Genomic DNA, 22,972 nt, shown 5'->3' on the forward strand with positions numbered 1-22,972 from the left:
CATGGTGAAACCCCATCTCTACTAAAAATACAAAAATTAGCCAGGTGTGGTGGCAGGTGCCTGTAATGCCAGCTACTCAGGAGGCTGAGGCAGGAGAATCGCTTGAATCCAGGAGGCCGAGGTTACAGTGAGCCAAGATCGCACCATTGCACTCCAGCCTGGGCAACAAGAGCGAAACTCTGTCTCAGAACACACACACACACATATATGTGTCTGTGTAATTTTTTAAAAAATACAAATTTAACACAGTACAGTAAAACTATGTGACGTTTACATTGTATTAGGTACATAAGTAATCTAGAAATGATTTTATTAAAGTATACAGGAAGCCCAGTGTGGTAGCTCAAGCCTGTAATCCCAGCACTTTGGAAGGTCAAGGCAAGAGAATCACCAGAGCTCGGGAGACCAGCCTTAGCAACAAAGCAAGACCTCATCTCTACAAAAATTGTAGGTTTTTTTGTAGAGATGGTGTGTGTAGGTTATATGCAAATACTACACCATTTTCTATCAGAGCCTCAAGATTTATAGATTTGGGTACTGGGGTAGAGGGTCCTGGAACCAATCCCCTACAGATACCAAGAGACAGCTGTAGAAATTTCTTATTTTGACCAGAAGGGATTGAACAAGCAGCTGGAGCAGTTATTTGGGGGCCTCTGAGCTATTGTCAGCCCTCTTCTTGGGAGGGCTTCATCTCTTACCTCCGTGGCAGGCCCTCAGTTTTTTGTTTTGTTTTTGAGATGGAGTCTCACTCTGTCGCCCAGGTGGGAGTACAGTGGCGCGATCTCAGCTCACTGCAACCTCCGCCTCCCGGCTTCAAGGGATTCTCCTGCCTCAGCCTCCCGAGTAGCTGGGACTTAGAGGCGCCTGCCACCACGTCTGGCTAATTTTTTGTATTTTTAGTAGAGACGGGGTTTCACTGTGTTAGCCAGGATGGTCTCAATCTCCTGACCTCGTGATCCGCCCGCCTTGGCCTCCCAAAGTGCTGGGATTACAGGCATGAGCCACCACGCCCAGCCTAGGCCCTCGGTTTTTTAAGACTCTGTCCTGGATATATAAATGATATCTAGAGCTGGGGCTGTGGGGATTTTGTTTCCTTTTGTTGATGTTTTGTTTTGCTTTGTTTTTGAGAATACAATTTAGGACAGAAATTTTGAGAATGTAGTTGAAAATCCTCCAATATTTTACTTTTTTTTTTTTTTTTTTTTTTTGAGACGGAGTCTCCCTTTGTCGCCCAGGCTGGAGTACAGTGGCGCAGTCTCTGCTCACTGCAACCTGCGCCTCCTGGGTTCAAATGATTTTCCTGCCTCAGCCTGCTGAGTAGCTAGGATTACAGGCACTGGCCACCATGTCCAGCTAATTTTTTTTTTTTTTTTTAATTCCTGACCTCAGGTGATCTGCTCACCTCAGCCTCCCAAAGTGCTGGGATCACAGGCGTGAGCCACAGCACCTGGCCTTCAATATTTTACTTTCAGTAGAAATTAGAACGACTTAGTGTTGGGGCAATATTTTGGGAACTAGGAAGCTTAAGTCCTCATTTAGACCCTAACGTTTGTATCTTGGCTTTGAGAACATCTAACTCAGGATTTTTTTTTTAATTGAGATAAAATGTATATGCCATAAAATTCACCATGTTGAAGTATACAATTCAGTTGTTTTAGGATACTTTCACAGTTGTATGACCATCACTACTATCTAATTTGAGAACGTTTTCATCATCCCAAAAAGAGACCCTCATACTCTTTAGCAGTTACTCCGCCAGCCCCCAGCAACCACTGGTATCCAGAACAGGCACCCATCAGGATACTCCCTCTCTATGGATTTCCCTATTTTAGATATTTCATATAAGTGGGATCATACAAACATGTGGTCTGTTGTGTGTAGTGTTTCCTTGTTTCCAGTTTCACTCATGTGGTAGCATGTATCAGTGTTTTACTCCTTATGGCTAAAGGGGTTTGTTTTTTCCTTTGGAGCTGTCTCTGAGGGGACTGTGTCCCTAACCTTGCTGCCTCTTACACTGAGTTTGCAGGTAAGAGTAAATGTTGATAACATCAAACGTATAGTCGCTGAAATGCCCAAGCAGTGTCTCAGACGTTTTTAAAATTTTATTTTGAAACCATTTCAAGCTTATAGAAAAGCTACACAGACAGCACAGAAAGGTCCTGCTGGCCTTTACCTGAGATGCCAGTCTGCCTTTAACTGGTTGTCCCAGTGTTGTTTACTACAGAAGGTCCAATCTAGGAGCAAAGGCTGTACCCAGGCATTATGTCTCTCTGGTCTCTGCAATCTGGAACATTCTTCCTCCTTTCCTTGGTTTTCATGACCTTGACATTTTGGAAGATTACAGGGCAGTCATTTTGTAGAATGTTTATGATATGGGATTGTGCAGTGCTTTCCCAGGATCAGACCCTGGGCTCACTGCCTAGGTGAGAAGCTCCCAGAGTGATGATGTGTCCTGATTCATGTGGCACATAGGGTCCATCTGTCCCATTGGTAGTGGTGGTAACATTGATCACTTGGTCAAGATGATGTTTGCCAGCTTTTCTGTATACAAAGTTGTTTTTGACTAGGTAGTGGCTCATGCCTATAGTCCCAACAGAGGCTGAAGCAGGAGGATCACTTGAGGCCAGGTGTTTGAGACCAGCCTGGGCAACATAGCAAGACCACATCTCTACAAAAGGTCCTGCTGGCCTTTACCTGAGATGCCCATCTGCCTTTAACTCGTTAAACAAGAAAAAATTAAAAATAGAAAATTAGCCAGGATTGGTATCAGGTGCCTGTATTCCCAGCTGCTCCAGAGGCTGAGACAGGATGATTGCTTGAGCCCAGGAGTTTGAGACTCCTTATCTCTTAAGGAAAGAGAGGTTACTTTTTGTCCTTTGTTACTAAGTATTTTGTGGAGAGATGCTGTGAGACTAAGTAAATATCTTGTACCTCATCACACTCATCTTCTAGTTAGGTCACTATGATGGTTGCCCAGTGATGACTCTTTAAATCCCATTCTTCCTACTACTGGAAGGAAGAGTTTTCTCTCCATTTATTTAGTTTATGTCACTGTGGATTGATAGATTCAAATCTGATACTTGATAATCTGTTGGTTTCATTATTTATTTTTATCTTTAACTTTCCCACATTTGGCCCAAGGGAGGCTCTTCAAGCTGCCTCTTGTGTCCTTCTCACATGTCCTTTCATTTTATGAGCACTTCTTTGCTTTCTTACAGAATAAAACATGCCAGGCTTTGTTTTGTACTTTGCCTGCTTCACCGTGGAGTCAGCCATTTCCCCACAGAGCCCAGCCGTTTTAGTGAAGACTGGTATTTAGAGACCAAGATCCATGCACTCAGTGTGCCCATTGCTTTGGGGGGTATCACCACTTCTGGCCCTCTCAACAGACAATGCTACACACATGTACATATACCCCCTCACCTCACATATCTATATTTACCTCTATATCTGTGTCTGTATCTGCTGAAACCAGGAATTCCCATCATTCGCTCCTGTTACACTCTAGCACTGTGTTCTAGCTTCAGTGAGAAACCTGACTCTACTCCCCGCCCTGCCTGGCCACTATCACTGCCCCTTCCAGACCACCCTCCTTGCAGGAGTGAACTTCAAAAAATGTATATTAACATTGATTTTAAATTTTTGCAATAAAACCTTATCAAATAAATTAAAATTAGCCAGGCACAGTGGGTCATGCCTGTAAATCCCAGCACTTTGGGAGGCAAGGTGGACTAATCACCTGAGGTCAGGAGTTCAAGAGCAACCTGGCCAACATGGTGAAACCCCATCTCTACTAAAAATACAAAAATTAGCCAGGTGTGATGGCACACACCTGTAGTCCTGGCTACTCAGGAGGCTGAGGCAGGAGAACTGCTTGAACCCAGGAGGCGGAGGTTACAGCGAATGGAGATCGTACCACTGCACTCCAGCCTGGGTGATAGAGTGAGACTCTGTCTCAAAAAAAAAAAAAAGAAAAAAAGTGCAAATCTTTCCATTTCTTCTTCTAATTGTCTATTTCCTATAAATACTTGAAACAATATAGGGAGAGATACAAGTCCAAGTGTATCTTCCTGGTGAATTGCTTTTAGATGATGTAAGCCCTCTTTCTCATGCACTGTGTCTGATGATAATATTGCTCCAGCAGCTTTCTTTTGGTCAGTTGTTAAGTACATCTTTTTCCATCTCTTTGAACCTTTCAGTGTCCGTGTGTTCCAGATGTGCCTCGAGTTTGAGACCAGCCTGGGCAACAGAGCAAGACCTCATCTCTACAAAAAAAATTAAAAATAGAAAATTAGGCAAGATTGGTGTCTGGTGTCTGTAGTCCCAGCTGCTCCAGAGGCTGAGGCAGGATGATTGCATGAGCCCAGGAGTTTGAGGCTGCAGTGAGCGGAGATTGTACCACTGCACTCTAGCCTGGGCAACAGAGCAAGACTCCATCTCAAAAAAAAATTAAATTATCTTTCTAGAACCGATAGATTAATATGTTTAGTTATTGACATTTTAAGTCAGCTATTTCAGATATAATGGTAAAATGCCAAGTAGATTGCTGTGTTGGCAAGGATGTAATTTAAGCATTCCCTATTTCATGAGAAAGGGGTTATGTGTTAGATACAAATGTAATCTGTCTCTCTCTTGAATTTCAGGGCACCACCAAAATCAACACTTTCAACTGGTCCAAGGTCCGTAAACTAAGCTTCAAGAGGAAAAGATTTCTTATCAAACTTCATCCAGAGGTTCATGTAAGTATTATTTTTAGCTTTTTATTTTTTTTTATTTTATTTATTTATTTATTTATTTTTTTGAGACAGAGTTTCGCTCTTATTGCCCAGGCTGGAGTGCAATGGCATGATCTCGGCTCACCGCAACCCTCCACCTCCCGGGTTCAAGCGATTCTCCTGCCTCAGCCTCCCAAGTAGCTGGGATTACAGGCATGCACCACCACACCTGGCTAATTTTGTATTTTTGTAGAGACAGGGTTTCTCCATGTTGTTCAGGCTGGTCTCGAACTCCTGACCTCAGGTGATCCACCTGCCTTGGCCTCCCAAAGTGCTGGGATTACAGGCGTGAGCCACCATGCCCAGCCTATTTTGACCATTTTTTAACTCATAATTTATTCTACTAAAACATAACTACTTTGTAAATCATTTCAGCATAATGCACACAAGAACTCAAGGACAGGATTCGGGACTTAGGTCTGGAGGGGCTGAAGGCAGTCTGCCTAGCTGGTCTCACACTTACCTCCCCCAGGAACTTTGTCACTCACGTGTTGCTGGCTCAAAACCCCAGGGAGATTCAGTGGGTCTGGGATGAACCCAAGAAGGTGCACATCTGACAAGCTCCTAGGGGCTGCTAAGAACCATGGTTATTGCAGCCTCTTTGTTCTCTAGGTAAGGAAGCTGAAGAACAAAGTGTTCAAAATGATCTGAAGCCCTACAGCAGTTGAGAGCTTCAGAATGAACTGAGGAGTATCCCCAGTGTTCTCTTGTGTCCTTCATTCAGAAATTGATCTTTGAATAGCTCTAATTGAAGAAGACTTGATTATCAGGGAGTAAATATTCCCTTCTTTACTGACTGCTCATTAATAAAGTAATAATTACATATGAATTTACTGAAGTGAGTAAAAATGGAAAAAATAAATGCCTGTGCAGTGTATTTGGTAAAATCCAGTACTTCCAGTTATTCAAAGATGTGCCAGTTGCTGCATTTCCGTTGTACAAAAGGAGTTAGAAAATAAAAAGTAGATTTGCCAAGCTACCATGGGGTTTGAAGCTTAAGAGATGGCCATGCTTGTGTCAGCCCAGACACATTTTGGGTTATGGGAGATTTAGAGCCTTTGGGCCAGTCAGAAGAAAAGCTTTGCCTACGCCTTTAAAAGGCACTTGAGTAGTAGGGCTTTTGGTACACACTGGGTTCACGTGCTATGTGTAAGTGTGTTTGCTTTTGGTAGAAGGCTTGAAAGTGGCTTTAATTGTTGTACAAATATCTCTTCTGTGGATGAAAGGGAAGTAGAAGGAATGCCAAACACACATACGAAACACAAGTAAAAGATGTTTTACTCTGTAAGTAAAAAAAAAAAATGTTTCCTGCAGTTATTTGAGATGATAGGGAAAGTTCACCAAAGCAGCTATTAACTTGAATAGGGCGATAAGTCAAAGCCCAGAACTGTTTGCATCTGCACTTAGCAAAGTTACATTTTACTTACCTAAGCATGTTTTAAAGACTAAATGTTAGATTCAAAGTATTACAGTCTTTGTGGAAGGTAATTGGGTAACATACATCAGCAGGTTCAAAAATGTGCAGTCTTTGAGCTCAGATTTCCATTTCTAGGAATTTATCCTAAGGAATAACTGAGAGTGAATGCAGTTCCTTCAGGGCAATATTTGTAGGCCTGAAAACTGCATGTCCTGGACATCTAAAATATCCTAGATTTTAAAAATATATACCATGTAGAAACAATTCAGTAATAACATGTAAATATGTCAGCTGGCATGAAAAATGCCAAGGCTAGGTGGAAAAAGTGTTTACAAAGATAGAATTCAGAATGTTGATAGTTGTGTGATTGTGGGTGACTTCATTTTTCTGCTAGTTCTACTATGAATATATATACTGTTTATCTTTTCTTAATTAAGCAGATGGAACCAGAAGACTTTGTATACAACTTTTAGAAAAACCCTTCCTGGGCTGGGTGCAGTGGTGCACACCTGTAATCCCAGTACTTTGGGAGGCTGAGGTGGGCAGATCACTTGGGCTCAGGAGTTCAAGACCAGCCTGGCCAACATGGCAAAACCCTTTTTCTACAAAAAATACAAAAATCAGCTGGGCTTGGTGTTGTGAGCCTGTAAGTCCCTACTGAGTGGTAGGAGGGGAGCGGCTGAGGTGGGAGGATTGTTTGAGCCTGGGAGGTTGAAGTTGCAGTGAGCCAAGATCACGCCATTGCACTCCAGCCTGGGCACAGAGCAAGATCCTGTCTCAAAAAAAAACCTTACTAATTTTTAATTTTGGAATTCCCTATCGTGTGATCTGCTTCCTAAGTGTACTTTCTCTTGTCCAATACTTCATTCTTGAATTAATTAACCTTTGTGTTTTGTTTCTAGGGACCTTACCAGGACACATTAGAATTTTTGTTGGGTAGTAGAGATGAATGTAAGAACTTCTGGAAGATTTGTGTGGAGTATCACACCTTTTTTAGACTTTTGGACCAACCTAAGCCAAAAGCAAAAGCCGTCTTCTTCAGCCGGGGCTCCTCCTTCAGATACAGGTAGGGGCCATGCCATGGCTTGCATGGGCCCCTCACTGGTTTGTAAAGCTGAGAAAATAGGTAATTCCTAGTCAAGAAAGAAGTGTTATAAAATATTTCAGAGAATTACACACAAAGTGGAGGTATTGTGAAAGAATAACTAGAGGAAGCATATGAAATAAAATAATGGAAAAAATAGGCTTAATAAAACTTTGCATACAAATTCAGTTACGCTTACTACAAAGTATAACTTTAAAATATGTATGTGGGCCGAGCCCGGTGGCTCACACCTGTAATCCCAGCACTTTGGAAGGCCAAGGCGGGTGGATCATTTGAGGTCAGGAATTCGATATCAGCCTGGCCAACATGGTGAAACCCCATCTCTACTAAAAATACAAAAATTAGCTGGGCGTGTTAGCGGGCACCTGTAATCCCAGCTACTCGGGAGGCTGAGGCATGAGAATCGCTTAAACCCATGAGGCAGAGATCACGCCACTGCACTCCACCCTGGGCAATAGAGCGAGACTCAGTCTCAAAAAATAAAATATATGTGTGTATATTTATGAGAGAGGATGGGTAAATCTTTTCTTTTGTCTTTTACTCTGAAAAATTAATGCTGACTTACTGTTCTTTATTAAAAATCTGAATATTCACAGTGGAAGAACTCAGAAACAACTAGTAGATTATTTCAAAGACAGTGGAATGAAGAGAATTCCATATGAAAGGTAAGCTCTGGCCTTTATGATGTAAAGTGTGTGCTTTTAAAATTAAAATTTAAATATATATATGGAGAGAGAGCGAAAAGAGAGACTGAGTCTTGCTCTGTTACCTAAGCTGGAGTACAGTGGCATGATCATGGCTCACTGCAGCTTCAGACTCCTGGGCTCAAGCAATCCTCCCACCTCAGCCTCCCGAGTAGCTGGGAATATAGGTGCACACCACTATCCCCTGGCTAGTTTTTTGTGTGTTTTTTTTTTTCTGTAGAGACAGGGTCTTGCTATGTTGCCCAGGCTGGTCTCAAACATGTGGGCTCAAGTAATCCTCCAACCTCAGCCTCCCAAAGTGCTGCGATTATAGGTGTGAGCCACCATGCCCAGCCTGTTTTAAATATTAATCTTTACTTGACTAAAAGTCACTTCAAATACATGAATGTGTATTTTTACAGGAGTTCAGTTTCAATGTTTTAAAGAAAGTGGATTTGTAATTTTTTTTTTTTTTTTTTTTTTGAGACAGAGTCTCGCTCTGTCGCCCAAGCTGGAGTGCAGTGGTGCGATCTTGGCTCACTGCAAGCTCCGCCTCCCGGGTTCACACCATTCTTCTGCCTCAGCCTCCCGAGTAGCTGGGACTGCAGGCGCCTGCCACCACGCCTGGCAAATCTTTTGTATTTTTAGTAGAGATGGGGTTTCACTGTGTTAGCCAGGGTGGTCTCGACCTCCTGACCTCATGATCCACCCGCCTCGGCCTCCCAAAGTGCTGGGATTACAGGTGTGAGCCACTGCACCTGGCTTGTAATATTTTTATATAGACATTGTATACACAGAGATATTTTTAGTTTCTCTTCTGTATAGCTTAGCTTATATATATTTTTACATAGTATAGTAAATTTTTTTTTTTTTTTTTTTTTTTTTGAGATGGAGTCTTGCTCTGTCGTCCAGGCTGGAGTGCAGTAGTGGGATCTCGGCTCACTGCAAGCTCCACCTCCTGGGTTCACGCCATTCTCTTGCCTCAGCCTCCCAAGTAGCTGGGACTACAGGCGCCCACCACCACACCCAGCTAATTTTTTGTATTTTTAATAGAGACGGGGTTTCATAGTGTTAGCCAGGATGGTCTTGATCTGACCTCGTGATCCACCCGCCTCGGCCTCCCAAAGTGCTGGGATTACAGGTGTGAACCACTGCACCCGGCCTATAGTAAACATTTAATCTGAAAATTCTTGTTTCTCCGCACATGGAATTTTTTCCTTTAGTGTGGGTGTGTAATCTTACCTCTCTTGGGACCTCTGTTTTTTATTTGAATTCTTGTTTTCCATTCTCCTGCCGCTTTCAAGTTAGATACCTCTTAGCTACATTTTCTTGTGAGGTTTTCTTCATGGATACAGTACATGCTTGCTGCTTTAAAAACAGGCGCTGAGAAGGGGAGGGTTTGGTTTCTCACAGCTCGTCCTCTGTTTTGCAGAAGGCACAGCAAGACCCACATGTCCGTTCGAGCTCTGACTGCAGACCTACCAAAACAGGTTAGTCTCTTCCGGTTCAACATGGGGGCAGTAGGAGTTCCCTGTACTCTTTTGGAAAATAGTCTGTCAGTATTGTAACAAGAGTCTTAAAATTAATCATATTATTTAATGCAGCAATTGTAATCCTGGGACTCTGTTTTCAGAAAGGGGTCCTGAATAGAAAGCCAGCAGGGCAGTGGCCCATGCCTGTAATCCCAGCTCCTTGGGAGGCCAGGGCAGGAGGGTTGCTTCAGTCCAGGAATTCGAGACCAGCCTGGGCAACATGGCGAAATCTTGTCTCTACAAAAAATACAAAAATTAGCCGAGCATGATGGTGGCGCACGGGTAGTCTCAGCTACTCAGGGAGCTGAGATGGAAGAATGTCTTGAGCCCAGGAAGTTGGGGCTACAGTGAGCCAAGATAGTGGCACTACACTCCAGCCTGGATGACAGAGCAAGATCCTGTCTCAAAAAAAAGAGAAAGAGAAAGCCTGTATGTTGAGATGTGCATCATAGTGTTGTGTGTAATACACCACAAAATCCTGACAACTCTCATCTGTGCCAGATGACTTACTAACTACGTTTTTAGCTGTATTCACTTAGTAGGATTTTTTGTTAACTGCTAAAAGGGTGGCTTAAAAAGAGTATGTGGTAACATGGAGAAATTCTTGCTGTTCTGTTACAAATGAAAAGCAGGAAACAAATTTGTATCTCTATGTCTTTGGCATGATTGCAACTATATCAAAACAAAGATACACCAACTCACACAGACACTTCATACAAAAACATTTGACAAGAATGTCCCAGAATGTGACAACAGCTGTTCTGTGCCACTGTGATGGGACATCAGCGACCTTCTCATGTTTCAGGTCTACTTCACTGCAGTCCCTTTGCATTTTTATGCTGGCATGTTAACTTCCATATGCAAGCATATTTTTACATTGAATCTTGCATGTTTTGTTTTGTTTTACCAGAGAGAGTCTTACTCTCTTGCCCAGGCTGGAGTGCAGTGGCATGATCTAGGCTCACTGCAACCTCTGCTTCCTGGGTTCAAGTGATTCTCATTCCTCAGCCTCCCAAGTAGCTGTGATTACAGGCACATACCACCATGCCTGGCTGACATATACATATACATACATACATATATATATATATGTATATATATATATATATATATATATATATATTTTTTTTTTTTTTTTTTTTTTTTTTTTTTTTGGAGACGGAGTCTTGCTCTGTCGCCCAGGCTGGAGTATAGTGGCGCGATCTCGGCTCACTGCAAGCTCCACCTCCCGCGTTCACACCATTCACCTGCCTCAGCCTCCCTGTAGCCTGGGACTACAGGCGCCTGCCACCACGCCCAGCTAATTTGTTTGTATTTTTAGTAGAGACGGGGTTTCACTGTGTTAGCCAGGGTGGTCTTGATCTCCTGACCTCATGATCTGCCCGCCTCGGCCTCCCAAAGTGCTGGGAATACAGGCATGAGCCACCACGCCCAGCCACCTGGCTGATTTTTGTGTTTTTTAGTAGAGACATGGTTTCACCATGTTGGCCAGGCTGGTCTCGAACTCCTGGCCTCAAGTGATACGCCTGCCTTGGCCTCCCAAAGTGCTTGGATTATAGGCATGAGCCACCATGCCTAGTCAGAATCTTGCTATTTTTATGTAACATATCATAACTCTTTCTTCATGGTGCTACAGTTTCAACTTTTATCTCTGTACAGTGTCAATTTTTTTAATGGTTTGTCATTTATACTGTCATAGCACTTCAGAAGCTACACTTGCACCTCATTATATTAAAGGTCATGTGAACTGGGCACAGTGGCTCACACCCTTAATCCCAACTACTCAAGAGGCTGAGGCTGGAGGATTGCTTGAAGCCAGGAGTTTGAGACCAGCCTGGACAACATAGTGAGACCTATCTATCTGAAGATCTTTTTTTAAATTAGCCAGGTGTGGTGGCACTGAACTATAGTCCCAGCTAATTGGGAGGCTGAGGTACGAGGATCACTTGAGCCCAGGAGTTCAAGGCTGCAGTGAGCCACAATTGTACCACTGCACCCCAGACTAGACAACAGGGTAAGAATGTCTCAAAAAGAAAAGCTCATGGTATCCCAGTTTTTTTCATGGGTACATGAAAACCTTCTTAAACTCTCTGGTTTTTTTGTTTGTTTTTTTGAGACAGAGTCTCGCTCTGTCGCCCAGGCTGGAGTGCAGTGGCACGATCTTGGCTCACTGCAAGCTCCGCCTCCTGGGTTCACGCCATTCTCCTGCCTCAGCCTCCTGAGTAGCTGGGACTACAGGTGCCCGCCACCATGCCTGGCTAATTTTTTTTGTATTTTTTAGTGGAGACGGGGTTTCACCGTGTTAGCCAGGATGGTCTCGATCTCCTGACCTCGTGATCCACCCGCTCAGCCTCCCAAAGTGCTGGGATTACAGGCGTGAGCCACCGCGCCTGGCCAACTCTTTTAGATATGTTTCCTCTTTAGAAATTTCTTGTTAATTCAATTGAAATTAAAGGGAAATGTATTTTTAATTGTTCCTTTACACAGTTTGATTTTTTTTTCTTTTTTTTTTTGGAGACAGGGTCTCACTCTATCATCTCGGCTGCATGATCACAGCTCGTTGCAGCCTCAACCTCCCAGGCTCCGGTGATCCTTCCACCTCAGCCTCCCAAGTAGCTGAGACTACAGGCGCATGCCACCGCACCCAGCTAATTTTGTATTTTTTTTGTAGAGACAGAGTCTCACCATGTTGCCCAGGCTGGTCTCAAACTCCTGGGCTCAAGTGATCCTTCTGCCTCAGCCTCCCAAAATGTTGGGATTACAGGCATGAGCCAGCATACCCAACCACAAAGTTAGAATTTTTTTTTTCTTTTTTTTGAGACAGAGTCTCGCTCTGTCGCCCAGGCTGGAGTGCGGTGGTGCGATCTTGGTTCATTGCAACCTCCACCTCCCGGGTTCAAGTGATTCTCCTGCCTCAGCCTCCCAAGTGGCTGGGACTACAGGTGCATGCCACAATGCCTGGCTGATTTTTTGTATTTTTTGGAGAGACAGAGTTTCACCGTGTTAGCCAGGATGGTCTTGATCTCCTGAACTCATAGTCCGCCCGACTCGGCCTCCCAAAGTGCTGGGATTACAGGCGTGAGCCACCACGCCCGGCCTTCAAAAGAATTTAATGTCAAAATAAGAATCATCTAAAAGTTACCTTTAAGGACGGGCACAGTGACTCAACAGCTGTAATACCAGCACTTTGGGAGGTCAAGGCGGGCAGATCTCCTGAGGTCAAGAGTTTGAGACCAGCTTGGCCAACATGGTGAAACCCCAGGTTTAATAAAATACAAAAATTAGTGAGGCATGGTGGTAGGCGCCTATAATCCCAGCTACTCGGGAGGCTGAGACCGGAGAATTGCTTGAACCTGGGAGGTGGAGGTTGCAGTGAGCCGAGATGGCACATTGCACTCCAGCCTGAGTGACAAGAGTGAAACTTCATCTCAAAAATAAATAAATAAATAAATAAAACCTTTACGCTTTCAATTTTCTTCCATTCCATTTTAAAAGCCACATGAGAATATTGAATATGGTTGAATAATTGAGACATGATAAGATCAGCATTTGAAAATAGGTTAATCTTATGGACTGTGGCCTACTATTTTGTTTCTGAAAGCCTAGTAACTAAGCCTTGTGCAGTTACATTTGCACCTTTTACATATGGTAACACGTGCATGTGTATATTGCCTGTGTACATATTGCACAAAAAGTTATTCAGTTGTGTTTGGTTATATTTTGGTCTGACCACACTCTTAACGATGTGGCGTGTGTATATATCGTAAGGGATGTCCCCAAAGCGTGACTGCATCCCGTGATAGCGCGCGAGGAGTGACACTTAGCGAGTAGAGGGGGCTCAGCCGTGTCCTTGTGTGTGGAACCATGAGGGGAGGATGTGTTAGGGCACCTATGGAGCAGCGGGTGATGCAGCATAGCCACTGGACATCTGGTCCTGGCCCCTCAGTATTTCCTCATCCTGCTTGGGAGCTGCTTCTCCCTCAGACTTGTGGCCACTCCTGTGCTTTTGGAAGGCCCCAGGTCTCTTGTGCCACTCCCATTGGCAAAGGGCATCCTAGGCAGTGACCCTCAACCTTCCCTTACATGTATGAGTGGATTGGTGTGTGTCCTAACTCCCTCGCGACGATACATCTCTGACAGATGAGTGCGCATTACTGTAGAACTTGGACTTGTTACTCACCTGTCAGTACTGTGGTTTAGGGTTCTATTGGCTGAGTGGAATGGTTCACTCCCTCTCCAGCTGTATTTTACCCCTCAACAAAACTATGAATCTCCTGGTAACAGGGGATTCCAGGAAGACGTGGACCACGTGTCATTAGGTTCTGCAAGATGGAGGTTTTCTTAGCCAGGCATGGTGGCATGTACCTGTAATCCCAGCATGTTGGAAGGCGAAGATGGGTGGATCACTTGAGGCCAGGAGTTTGAGCTATGATGGCACCACTGTACTCCACCCTGGGCAACAGAGCAAGACCCTGTCTCTAAAAAAATTAAAAATTGTAATTTAATTTAAAAAACTTTTCTTTATTGTGGATATTTCATGTCATAAGAGAAAAAAATGGAATTGTAAGGGTTTGTAAACAGACGATCCTGGGTTGATTTGCAATGCTTTTACAAATCTTCAGTTCTACAAGGGAAAGTCTAGTGAATTGCCCATTTTCATGAAAGCTGTGATAGAAATGTGTGGATGCCCTAAGTTAGGCCAGGTGGCTTTGCAACTTCTAGTGGTAATTTGTAATTTTATATCCTTTTTTTCTTTTCTTAACTTTGGTTCCCAGAGCATCTCATTCCCCGAGGGATTGAGGACTCCTGCCTCCCCATCTTCAGCGAATGCCTTTTACTCGCTCTCTCCCTCCACTCTGGTCCCCTCTGGCCTGCCAGAGTTTAAGGACAGCAGCAGCTCCCGCACAGATCCCCAGGTTTCCTACATCAAGAGTCCAGCTGCAGAGAGGAGCAGTGGAGCAGTGGCTGGAGGCCCCGACACACCATCGGCCCAGCCCCTCGGGCCCCCCGCACTCCAGCCTGGTCCAGGTGTCGGGTTTTGTCATGTTGTGAGCAGCTGTGGTTCTGTCTGTGCTGGGGGGCAGAGTTTCAGTGCCTTAGACCTAGACACAAGGAGGGCCGGGAGGGAGCTCAGTGCTGCTTGTAAAAATGACAATGGTGGGGATGACTTTACCACAGGCTCATTTCCTCCCAGTGGGGAGCACCGGTGTGACCGGCAGTGTCGTGGGGGGGCCCCTGCTTTCACATTGACAAATGCGCAGCTGCAGGTATCTGAGGAGTTCATAGACGATGACCCAGCAGACATCTCCTTCTTTGCTGGAGGCTCTGAGGCATTTTCTTTTCCTTATGGCTCTGTAGTCCCACAGGACCCTCAGGCCTCTGCCCAGCCTCTGGTGGCCCCTCCTTTGTGTGAGCTTCCAGGGTCTGCTCAGTCCAGCCCAGGCAGGTACTCCACGGAGGCAGTAGATATGAACACAGAAGACGGTTTTGCATTTGAGGAGGAAAGTGACTTCAATGGGAACGCACACCCCTCAGACACCTCGGAGCTATTTGAGGTGAAGGCGCAGGCCAGCCGGATGCAGCGCCTGCTGGGTCCTTCTGAGACCAGCTCACTGAGGAACAGCCAGTCTGAAAACAGCTCCCTCAATAACATGCCACTACGTGGTGGGCTGTCTGTGCACACATGCAGCTCAGCCAATCAATCTGAGGCCAGCTCCATGGTCAACTTCCCAGCCTACTCAGTCCGCTCTGAGTCCAGCTCAGCCTTCCAGTTCTCTGACATCATCGACCAGTTAGAGCAGCTCAGCTACCCACCCACGACGGCCGAGGACTCCAGCAGCACAGAGTCAGACTCATGGGACTCTGAAACCGAGGCCCCCCTAGACATAAGCCTTTTCTTCAGCAACCCTTTTGCACACACAAGTGGAGAAAGAGTCCCTTTTGATTTACAGAACAATTTAAAGAATTTGACTCCAGGAGAGCAAATAGATAAAAACCCATCTTGACCACTCTGGGTTCCTTTACAAGGCAACCCACTCACCCACGCTGTGTGGTTTAGAGCTCAGAATTGTTTGGTTTAAACACAGAAAGTGACTTTCATTTCATGGATAGATATTCAATTTTTTTTTAATTTCCTGATTTATTATACTTTTTTGAATGTCAAAAAATTTGACCTTTCACTTGGAATGACGTAAAAGCTATGCCTCCAGTCTTAGACCTGAGTACTCCAGCCAGTCCTCCTAGAGGACCGATAAATTGGTCTTTGTAGTTTATGTTTTTTGGCATATGCTTTGATTCAAGTAAGAACTGGTGCTATACATTCTGAATGTTACACAATTCTGTTCATGTTGATCTTCAATAGAATATGTGTATTACACTATTGATGCTGCTTTTCAAGATGAGCCCTGTTGCCTATAATTAACTAGGACACAGGTTTTGTCTCACTTGTCCAGCCACTGCGCTACACAAAACCTTGAGTATGCCTCTACAGCCCTAACCCTGGGAAATATGGCCATAGGCCATGGCCTCCTGTGTGCTGTGGTCAAACTCGTGGGACTCTGAGACCCTAAGGCCCCCGTAGACATTAGCCTTTTCTTCAGCAACCCTTTTGCACAGACAAGTGGAGAAAAAGAGTCCCACTGGGACTCTGGGGGGACAGTCATCCATTGCACTGGGGTTGGGGGTGAGGGGGTGCCTGGAACTGTCCCAGTGCCAAAGGCACCATGTCATTTTTTTTTTAAAGGTGTCAAAGGGCCACTGCCTCATTATTGACTTGAGACCCAGAAATAGTGCTGTGTGTAGACAGTGGTCTTGGAGAGGCGTTGGTTTAAAATGCACTTATGTACGTTTGAGCTGTTTTCTTTTCTTCAGCTTAATTGGGAACTAGAAGATACGTGGTTGCAAAAAAAGCAGAACCAGACACACCATGAACACCATTCTGTCCCAGGACAATGGGAAGGGTCCCAGGGGCAGGTGTGCCACGGTGGCCCTGCCCACCCATCCAGCATACCCGTAAACACATACCAGGTGCCATGGGCCCTGCTGGGTACCACATGGAGAGCTTCTCAGTCTAAACCACCATGAAAGTCAAGGCTGATGTTTGTGGCACAGAGTGGGTAGGTCCATCCAGGGACGTCATGGGGAAACCACTGCCATGCAGCTCAGCACCCACAAGTGCTGGTCTCAGGCCAGCCCTAGATGACACTGTTCAATTTGTGAAGTCCACAGATAGGGTTGGGGTTTTTGTTGTTTTTCTTTTCTGATCTTACCTAGTAGTGCAATACCACATTTAAAGTTTAATTCTCTTCCCAGAATGTCTTGTGGAAACTTTACATTTCATTCCCGTTCACATTGTAAGATCTCTGATGTTTTGCCTGGATGGATTTACTGTGATTGCACAGGGACCACGTGGCTCAGGTGTCTGAGCCATTGAGGGCATCTTGCAAGGGCTGGTTTTCCTTTTCTCATCAGTGTTGGCTGGATGCCAGCAGGGGTTTTGTGGCTAACCACATCAGGCAGTTTCCCATTTTTGTAGCTTTGTTATACCTAAACCGCAGTCTCATCATTTTGCTTATGCAGCTAGAACTTTCAGTCTGTATAGTTGTTATTCGTTCTGTCCCTGGTAATTTAGACCTGCCTTCTTGATGCTTTAGGGGCCATTGGGCACAGCTTTCTACATTGGCTAACAAATGCCTGTGAAAATGTTGTTAACAGACAGAAGCGCAGCAGTGAACCTGAGGTCAGGACAGGACTGTTTGGGAGGTTCTTCTTTTCTTACTGTCACTCCAAAAATAAACCTTGGATTTGTGTGCTGGGGAGAAATGAGTATAGATTACATTTAAAACGTTTTCCTAAACCTTAGTATTCATATGGTAGCTGATGGTTCCTCTCCCCTTCATTCCTGTTGCCTGACGACGGTCCTTGCTGATGCTGTGAACTAACAAAGTTGTCTTTTTGTTTTTAAGGGAACCCACCCTGGCGTCTGGACAGCAGGTTAGGTTTGGGTGGTTTTGAGCTAGCACTGCTGTGGGGCAGGGGTGGCCGCTCCCTGGTGAAGCTAATGCTGTGGAAGCTGGAATGTTCCTTCCTAAGGAGTGGGATCATGCCCCTACCCCGGCAGAGGTATCTCATCACTCGCTCATGTGCGAGATTCTGAATAAATTTTGTTCTCGGGCATCTTCTACTAGGCCTCCTATAAAATAGATTTGCTGTTTTTGGTTTGTGTTAATGGAACCTCACTTTCTAGAGATAATTCTTTAGTTTTTTATTTAGGAAGTTTTCAAAATATACAAAGCAGGAATGTAAGGAACCCGCATCACCTCAAATTCAATGTTACCCACACTTGACCATGCTTGCCCCAGCAGTGCCTTTTTTCTTTCCTTGGGTATTTTGTTGCTAAAGTATTTTATTATTACTGTTTTAGAGACAGGGTCTCACTCCTGTCACCCAGGCTGGAGTATGGTGGCACAGTCACATCTCACTGCAGCCTCAACCTCCTGGGCTCAAGCCATCCCCCCACCCCAGCCTCCTGAGTAGCTGGGACTACAGGCACACATCACTGCGCCCAGCTAATTTTTAAAAAATTTTTGTGGGGACAGGTTCTCTTCATGTTGCCCAGGATGGTGTTGAACTCCTGGGCTCAAGCAGTCCTCCTATCTCAGCCTCCCGAAGTGCTGGAATTGCAGGCATGAGCCTGGGTGCTAGAGTGAGGCCCTGTCTCAAAAAAAAAAAAAAAAAAAAAAAAAGTCAATCAAGGCTTTCTTCCGAGTTACTGCTCACAGTCCTCTTACCCCTTTCTCTTTTGAGTGGGTTGTAATGTCCACCCAGAGGGGATTTAGAAACGGAAGGGAAGGCAAGCGTGGGCACCATGGCTTTAGAACCATAAGGAAGACATTTCCCTCTACAGATTCTGTCTTTCCACTTGTAACAGTTAATGAGGCACTGACGTTGCTCTTTTCCACCTTAACAAGACAGTTTACAGTGGTTAAATAGCAAAACTCCAGGAGCAATTCAGCCTGAGGCCATAGTGCCCTGCAGCAGCACTGGGCTCTGCTTTTGTTTCTGCTTTGTGCTTTGTGGCTCTTCTTCAAGCCAGTGTTGGGTAGTGCACAGCCTGAGAGGTGTGGCCTGATAAACCCTGAAATTGAAAGAAGTATGCAGATTTGACTCAGCACTCCTGGAAGTGTCTGGATACAGCTCACTGAGAGTGTGGAGGTGAAAGTGCCTGCAAAATGTTAACAGTTCTCTCTCAATCTATTGATCTCCTCAGTTACATCCAGAACCTTAAAGCCGCACAGTTGTCATCCTCCGCCTGCAGTCTCAGGCAGGGCGCATCAGGGGCTGCACTGGTAGCTCCCAGGAGGACTTACCCGTGGGTCACTGTCATAGCCAGGTGTGTCTACTCAGAGGGGACGCAATCCTGCAGCAGTCCCCGTCAATGAGAGGCCACCAGCAGACAGTGCCTGTTGGACCCATGAAGTCCACCACTAATTATATACTCTGCTTTAGGTAGAATATTTTTATTAGCTGTCAAACTGTTTTTGTATTTAAGTTTCCAAAAGTCCAGGTACTTTATGTAGGCCAATGTATAAATATTTCAAGTCTAACAGTAGCACAGTTATATGTTAATACAACTGACTACACGAAAAATATGTAATAGCGTATGCTATGTAATTTTTCACATCACTAGGTATTGATATGTGCCTTTTTTATATTACCAAGAGATTCTCTAAATATGGAATTAGATTAGGATTCTCTGCTCCAGTTAACACACATTTTTAAATTAGTACTGATGATTGAGGGATGGACAATAGCACACCAAAAAAAAAGAGTTTAGTATGAAAAATTTAAACCTGTTGGTTAAGTCATTCCCATTAATGTCATTTTGCTGAGGGTGACTTGGTCCTTCTGAATTGCTTTGGTGTACGGGTATGTTCTGATTTTTCATGCAAGCTCCTCTGCCATTCCACCGCTCTGAGGAGTAATTGTAGCACTTCACATGTGCTGTGGTTGTGATCACATGGTGACATACATAGCATGTGTGTTCCCAGCTGTTGTGTGTTTATGTGACATTTGATGCCAATACATATGTCTTCAAGGTATGCTTGTTCCCTCCCAGCTCGTGGAATATCAAAAAAATTCATTGCTGGAAAAATTATTTCATAGACAAAAATGTTAATGTTCTCTTGGGGACTTAGAGTTGAAAATATTTGTATAGATTTGGTTCTCAAGTCCACAGAATCGTATCTGCTGTGGTCTCCCTTTGGTGCTCATCTGGGAGCCATACGTATGGAATATTCTATCACAGGCGGCTGGGATGTGGGCAGATGCTGTTAGCCTCCCTCTCCACGTGGTGGTCCATGCCTGACGTGTCCCCTAGTTCAAGGAAGCGCCATCTTTTGCATGAAAACAATTGCGTTCCCCTAGGAAATGAAGAAAAAATGAGCTGAAATTTCCTTATACATTTGAATTTGTTCATTTTTTAAAGAGACATTTTTGTTGTCTGCTTTGTGGTACTTATAAAATTTGTTTTCCATTGAAATTGCCATTTATAAATTTGCAGATATGTACTAATTTAGATTTTTTTAAGTGTTCAATAAAATAAGGATGTATTTACTGTGAATTTTTAAATGGGCTTTTTAGCTTTCTTTCCCTCTACTTTTAGTTTTGATTTATATAAGTTAAAGATTATTTTGCATATTAATCCCTGAAGCAGCTGCATATTTTTTATAACAGTGTCACTGACATCTTCATAGGCTTCTGAGCAACAAACAGGGAACAGGCACCATGACTCTTGTGCAGATTGTCTTGTTTTAATATGGGTGATGATGTCTGTGGAAGGCCAGTAGGGAAAGGTGCCTTGCTTCTTCTTGGTCTTAGCTCTGTCAGTGCTTCCTGCTCTCGCCTGGTGTGGCCTGCACAGCAGAGCTGGGTGTCGGGGAGGATGTGCCGTGCAGGCCCCCACCACACCCCACGGGGCGGGCCTTGTGTCCTTGCGCTTTTACCGTGCACAGAACAGATACTGTTGGCTTAAAATTCTGAAGATGAGGTTATTATTGCCTGTTTTTTCCACAGTCAGCCAAAACCACCCTGTAAATTACGGGGGAGGACGTGAACAAGAGACCCCTGCCCCAGAGTGCGACAGCTCTGCAGGTTCTGGGCAAGGCTTTATTCCACTCTGAGCTTGAGTTTCCCATTCGGCCACCACGAGTTTCTGCTGCCTCCGTGGAGTGTCCATGCCTCTCTAGCCCCACACACGCCTGAGGGGGTGGGGGCGGGGGCTTTGGACACTGCCTCCTGCTTTTGAGCCCTTTGAGGATAGGCTCCTCACCTCGCTCTTTTCGGACCTTGGAGCAGCACAGAGCTGCAGCCACTGATGTCAGGCGCCTCTGGGAAGGTGGTGGTGCCTCCCCGGGGCTCTAAAGCACCTGCTGCCCAGTGGGCAGGGTGCTCAGTGAGCACCTGAGGCCAGGGTGGGAGGCACCTGGCAGTAAGCCCTTCCTGGAGCTCAGCAATTGTACCTGCCACATCAGAGCAGAGGGGCTGTGGCAGCAGCATGTTCTAGAAAGGCACTTGTCAGAACAAACTCATGGGTCTCCTCAGAGCCCACGGATGGGTAGTTACTTCCCACTTAGAGGAGAGGGGAAAGAGTCCCAGGGGCCTCACTTACCCCCCCTACATCATGCCAGCCCTGCTCCCTGACCATCACCCTCCTGGTCCTGGGGCCACCCCTGCCCAGCATCCGCTGCCTAAGGATGAAGTGGGAGGCACCTGGGTGCCTAAATCCTGATTTCAAGAAACTGCTCAAAAGCATTTCTGTATGAGGTCTATAAGTTGACTGATTTAGATGGTAAAAACCGTGTGGCCTTTATGTTCTTCAAATATGTCAGTTCAGATTATATTTCTTTCCTAATCCTAATAACTATCACCCTTTATTTAGTTTACTTGAATAGTTTGTTTTCGGGACCTTGCCTCCATTGTTCCAATAGAAAGATTCATAAGTCAGAGCATGCTTCTCAAAGTTTTGGACACAATGTATTAGAACAAAAACATAGAGACTGTGGAGCACCTTCACTTATTCAAGAGGAGACCGTACACCTGGCAGATAGCAGATCTGGACAAATGGCCCAAAGGACAACTTGCTGTTATAGGTTGGAACACCTGTTTTTCTTAGGAAGGAAAAGGTCTCGTTTATTTAGCGCAAAACAGGAAAGAAACAAAGATTATTGGGAGCACTTCGTGTGTTGATACAGTTGTCTGAACCATGGGAGAGCAGCAGCGGTGGCTCCACTGTGTGCTGCCTACCAAGCCGTGGCCCAAGGCTTCGTGTGTCAGCTCATTAAAACCCCAAATGGCCCTTTGGAAAGCTGTGCCATGCATCACACCTTCACGTCCTGTCCTGTGGGCAGTGATGCCGGGTAGGGAGGTGAACTGAATGCACAGTAAGAGATGAACCAATACCTGGACCCCTTGCCATTAACCATTTTTCTATCTCCCACTTGTATTCTTTGAGCCAGATTTTGTGTAAGAGCCACTCATGACATCCTCTTCCAGTAGAGAAGCCAGAAATAATTTTCGGCTAACTCATCAGGTTCACATTTACTTGGATCCCTTGGACAGTTCCACATTTTCCTTTTCTGCTGGAATTAACAATTCATTTGGCCGGGCGCGGTGGCTCACGCCTGTAATCCCAGCTCTCAGGGAGGCAAGAGGCGGGAGGATAGCTTGAGCCCAGGACTTCGAGACCTGCCTGGGCAATATAGCGAGACCCCGTTCTCCAGAAAAAGGAAAAAAAAAAAAAAAAAAACAAAAAAAAGCGTAACAATTCATTCATTGAGCCTCAGTTTCCTGTACCTCCTCTGAAGTTAACCTTCAACTTGACCTTGAATTTTGCCAAGCAGGAGCTGATTCTTCCTCCACTAATAGGCAAATATTTTCAAGAATCATTTGTTAGAGTTTTAAAGAGGAGAATTTAAAAGTATGAAATAAAAATAACTTTACCTTTTTCTCTAAATGTGATATTTCTCTTTCATCATCTAGTTAGATGAATAAAAACAGTGTCTTGAAGGAAAAAGTGAAGGTAAGCACAAAAGTTTAATTAACATTGTGATTTTTAAATGGCATTTCAGAAATCATATGATGAATATTGAGAAAATTCTGAAAGTAAAGAGACTGCCACAAAGAAAATCACCTGCCAGACCGGGCGCAGTGGCTCCCGCCTGTAATCCCAGCACTTTGGGAGGCGAAGGAGGGTGGATCACAAGGTCAGGAGTTCGAGACTAGCCTGGCCAACACAGTGAAACCCCATCTCTACTAAAAATACACACACACAAAAAAATTAGCTAGGCATGGTGGCAGGTGCCTGTAATCCCAGCTATTCAGGAGGCTGAGGTAGGAGAATCACTTGAACCCGGGAGGCAGAGGTTGGAGTGAGCTGAGATCGCTCCATTGCACTCCAGCCT

The 22,972-nt window shown here is 44.8% G+C and overlaps 1 protein-coding gene across 9 annotated transcripts in view; it reads left to right on the plus strand.

Annotated features, from left to right (window-relative positions):
• Positions 1 to 22,972, plus strand: part of FARP2 (FERM, ARH/RhoGEF and pleckstrin domain protein 2) — a 136,324-nt gene that overhangs the window by 72,020 nt on the left and 41,332 nt on the right. For 8 of the 9 annotated variants that reach the window (XR_010150259.1, XR_001716566.4, XR_008546878.2 and 5 more), the window contains 5 exons: positions 4,644 to 4,739; positions 7,095 to 7,258; positions 7,894 to 7,962; positions 9,413 to 9,470; positions 14,288 to 14,540. Coding sequence is in view for 4 of the 9 variants with exons in the window: in XM_016950925.4 (XP_016806414.1) it covers positions 4,644 to 4,739; positions 7,095 to 7,258; positions 7,894 to 7,962; positions 9,413 to 9,470; positions 14,288 to 14,540 (640 nt within the window). In the remaining 5 variants the exon portion in view is untranslated. The remainder of the gene's footprint in view (positions 1 to 4,643; positions 4,740 to 7,094; positions 7,259 to 7,893; positions 7,963 to 9,412; positions 9,471 to 14,287; positions 14,541 to 22,972) is intronic. The other variant, XR_008546879.2, reaches the window with a different exon arrangement.

Source organism: Pan troglodytes, chromosome 13 (genome assembly GCF_028858775.2).
Source record: "Pan troglodytes isolate AG18354 chromosome 13, NHGRI_mPanTro3-v2.0_pri, whole genome shotgun sequence".
Lineage (NCBI taxonomy): Eukaryota > Metazoa > Chordata > Mammalia > Primates > Hominidae > Pan > Pan troglodytes.